We start from the raw sequence: 4065 nt of genomic DNA on the forward strand, positions 1-4065 counted from the left end.
TAGGTTCCTGTTGAAAGAATCTAGAATTAGATTATATTTTCCTTTTTAAGTCACAAGATTATACTATACCAATTTAGCAGTCAAAAGTGCACAAAAATACAATATACTTAAAACATTTTAACTCTTAATACTTTAATTATTGATTGATTGATAAACAGTTAGGTCCCCCGTGACTCAATGATTCATGGTTTGAATAGTGATGACTGATGAGTGCTGATTAGCTTTAGGCTAATCTGAAAGTGACTTTAATGGACCCTGAAACAGTGACCAGTCAACAATAATCAACCGAAAATGAAGGAAACAATCATCTTCTTTCAAAAATGGAATTGAAAAGATTTGGTGAACTGGAAACTACCTTAATAACTACATGTTTAATGGTGGACCTTATCTCTTCTCAGGGTTGTCATAGAACCCACGGCATCTCCATTAATGCCCTTTATTATTCAAACCAATTTTTACCCAGATTGGAATAACTACTGGTACATTTACATGCTTCTTAGGTTTTGTGTTGTAACTTATTTTGCCAAAAAAGTTTGATACTGAATGCTACTGATTTAGATGGCGTGCGATCTGCGTCTGACTCAGTTGCTTGTTGTATATTCTTAAACTTATATGATCCGTGTGTTGGACGATAATGGTTGTATTGCGATTTGTATGATATCGACTTGTCAGGAATAGAAATTTCCCATTGCAACAAAGAAACAAGTTTTGGTTTTCAAGTTGTTACTGCTTTTGTGAAACATGGACTGGAATTTACACCAAACAGAAGTAGTTGAAAGTTGAAACCCTATCTTAAACTTCAAGAAATTTTTTCTCAAGGTCAGCATAGAAAGTGCAAGAAAATTTTGCTAACATAAACACAGAAAGCTGTCAATATTTACATTTAGTTAAAGAGCAAAGAAAGCAAATAAAATCCATTCCTCTAATATACATTATTAATACATACAACAGCATAATCCTCACATAATTAACAATGTACAGTACAGATTTAGTCCCCAAATGTGTTTCCAGGTTACATTTTCTGATCACTGATTCTAGATTACACTCAACAAAAAACCCCATTAAGATTACTAAACAAAAAGAAGCAAGACCGAACAAGAACATGTACCAAAGTCTATCTAATCTGCATTCGCCTTCTGTTTTCTCCTCGCCTTGCTGAATAATTTTGAAGGAGGAGATGGAGAAAACTCAAATGGAAGTGGTGGAAGATCCATCTCCCCTTTCAAAATCTTCACAGCCTCAACAATATCAAGCCGCAACTCTGGTGTCTTCTGCAAGCAGGTGAGAGCTAAGTTGATACACAAAATTGCTTGCTCTTTACTATACTCATCTCTCAATTTTTCATCCACAAGTTCTAAAATGTTGCCAGTTTGAGCCAAGTGCCTGCACCAGCTTATCAAGTTTGCTTTTTCGAGCTTCATTGGTGAAGCAAGAACATGTAATGGCCTTCTACCAGAAACAATTACAAGGATCAATACTCCTAAGCTGTAAATATCAGCCTTCTCCATTAAATATCCGCAACCACCATACTCTGGTGCAACATAACACAGTGTTCCTCTCATGCTTGTTGTGCTACTCAATTCACGGCTGAAAAGATCTCCACTCCACATGTCACTTCCCATTGAATTTTTGTTCTTCTTCTTCCACCCTCTTCTGAAACTGAACTCCCCATTTGCATCACAATCATCTTGATTCTGTTCCCCAAATTTCTTTCGCCTATGGAACTGAAACCGCCTACCTAGATCAAAATGTGGAATCTTAAAACCCTTCTTCCACTTTGTTTCAAGCTTCCTCAGCTTACTACTCTTTTTACTGATCTCAGCCAAGTGCTCTTCTTTCCACCACTCTTGCATCTTCCTGTGCTTTTTCTTTCGGTTTTTCCTGCCTTTCAACTCCTTCTTCTCGAACCCCTTTTCCAATTTTTCAAAACCAAGCTCTTGTAAGTGTGATTCATGGACATCTTCTAAGTTGTCCAATTGGGTTGAACTATCCAATTCAATCTTCTCATGGGTGCTTTTTTTCTCTTCCTCCCAATCAGGATTTGCTGAAGGACAAATTTGGCTTCCTATCCACTCCATAACATAATCTTTGCTGCACAATTCACCGCTCCCATCTTGTCTCCACCACCAATCTTTCCCCCATTGTTTCATATTCGTCGCATCATCGCTAACAGAATTAGTGGTAAAACTCAACTCCTTGCTATGATCGATGCTACTAGGCTCATCCTCATACGGCACAAACTTACTAGACCAATCAACCCCCCCAATATCTATACTTGAAACCTCTTTCCCCTTTCCATTCCCAACCTTACTAAAATCACTTTCACTAGCAATACTAGCATTATAATTGAGAGAATTTAAGTTCAAAGCTCTGACATTGTAACATGCTCTACTTTTGTTTGAAGAAGAAGAAGCTTGTAAAGCAAGAGCAAAATCTACCTCATGAGCACTTTCAACTGGAGTACCTGTTGCCGGAGTCTCTGTAGTCAAATTCCCAGAAAGCTCTTGACTTTTCCATAAATCTGTACTCTTTCCCAAGTCTTGGCTAAACAAATCCACCCCAAATTCACCCTCCACTTTGATCCTTGACAACCCAAAATCAGAAACTTTTGCTCTAAAATCAGAATCAAGTAACACATTACTAGGCTTGATATCACCATGAATCACAGGTGGATCACACCCAAAATGCAAAAACTCTAATGCTTTAGCAACATCCATGATGATATCAAATCTTTGATTCCATTTCAGAACCAAATTATTACCTTCACTAAACAGCAACTCCTGCAAGCTCTTATTTGGCATGTACTCATAAACCAAGAACCGCTTATTCCTCTCCATACAGTACCCCAAAAGGGTAACCAAGAAAGGAGACCTTAACCCACCAAGAATCTGCAACTCATTCCGAAACTCTCTCTCAGTTTGTAAAGAGAAAGTGTCAAGTCTCTTGATGGCATACAACTTCCCATCTCTTGCAATGCCAAGAAACACAGTACCAGAACCACCTTTCCCAATGATATTACCCTCATCAAACGCATTAGTAGCATTTTTCAGCTCTTTGTAGGTGAACCTCTGGAGCTTCAAAGGAGCATTGGAGTCGAAAGGAATGGTTCTTGACCTGTTCACAAGAGAGTACCAAAGATGGTAAAGAAAGTAAAGGAATGTCAAGATAATAACTACAGAAGATGAAATAGTGAGGATGAAGAACAAAACTCTTGTTTTGCTAAGAAAGCTTGGTTTAGTTACAGGATTGGACGTTGGAGAAAGAAGTAGTAGTGATCTTGAAGGCATGCTTAGGCAATTTCTAGTTCTGGGAATAGGCTAGGAGGCTTTGTTTATTCTTTTGTTGGTGAAATCACAAGATTGATGAAGTTAACCACATTTTTTAATGTTAGCCATTTTTGTTTCTTGCTCTACTCTCCGTATCCAATGTTAGATTGCTTTACAGTTGGATAATCATAAAGGGTTGATAATGTTGTTTAGTAAGCAGAGTTTATATAGCGATTAAGAAATGAAGATAATGAAAAGAGAGAAAACAATAATGGAGGGTCCCAATGTGCTTTTGACTAAAGAGCAAAATATGCAGAGAAAGAAGAGAAAAAAGATAAAAAAAAAAAGAGAAAGAAAAAATTGCAGGGAGGAGGGAACATAGAGTAGTGGAATGGTGAGTGGTGAACAGTCACAACTTTCAACCAGATATTTATGTGTCTCTGAATTATCTGATTTTTCATGGACCATTTTTGTTTTTGTGTAGGTAGGAGGTGGTGTGTGAATGTGATCAAAATGAAAGAGTTAAATTTTCCTTTTGTTCAATCTCTGGTCACTTTCAGGATCTTATTTTTTTATTATAGTTTACATGGATATTCATTTTCTTTCTTTGCCTCAAGTTCAAGTCATGCATGTCAGCTCAAAGGATGTAACCTAGCAGCAGCAGTCACAAGTTAGAGGATACCTTTCTATCACTTCTAAACTACTTCACTTGTGCATTTTAAGGTCACCACTAAGATACCCTTCATTATTTAAAACAATAATATTATGTTTACAAAGATATCTTAATTTTGTAGGGAGA

At 37.0% G+C, this 4065-nt stretch overlaps 1 protein-coding gene across 1 annotated transcript; it reads right to left on the bottom strand.

The window, feature by feature from the left end:
• Positions 1 to 898: 898 nt before the first annotated feature.
• Positions 899 to 3449, bottom strand: LOC116128332 (putative receptor-like protein kinase At1g80870). Its single transcript, XM_031414037.1, has one exon. The coding sequence runs from the start codon at positions 3285 to 3287 to the stop codon at positions 1119 to 1121; it is 2169 nt and encodes a 722-aa protein (XP_031269897.1). The 5' UTR covers positions 3288 to 3449; the 3' UTR covers positions 899 to 1118.
• Between the last annotated feature and the right edge of the window lie 616 nt (positions 3450 to 4065).

Source organism: Pistacia vera, unplaced genomic scaffold (assembly GCF_008641045.1).
Source record: "Pistacia vera cultivar Batoury unplaced genomic scaffold, PisVer_v2 Contig2, whole genome shotgun sequence".
Classification (NCBI taxonomy): domain Eukaryota; kingdom Viridiplantae; phylum Streptophyta; class Magnoliopsida; order Sapindales; family Anacardiaceae; genus Pistacia; species Pistacia vera.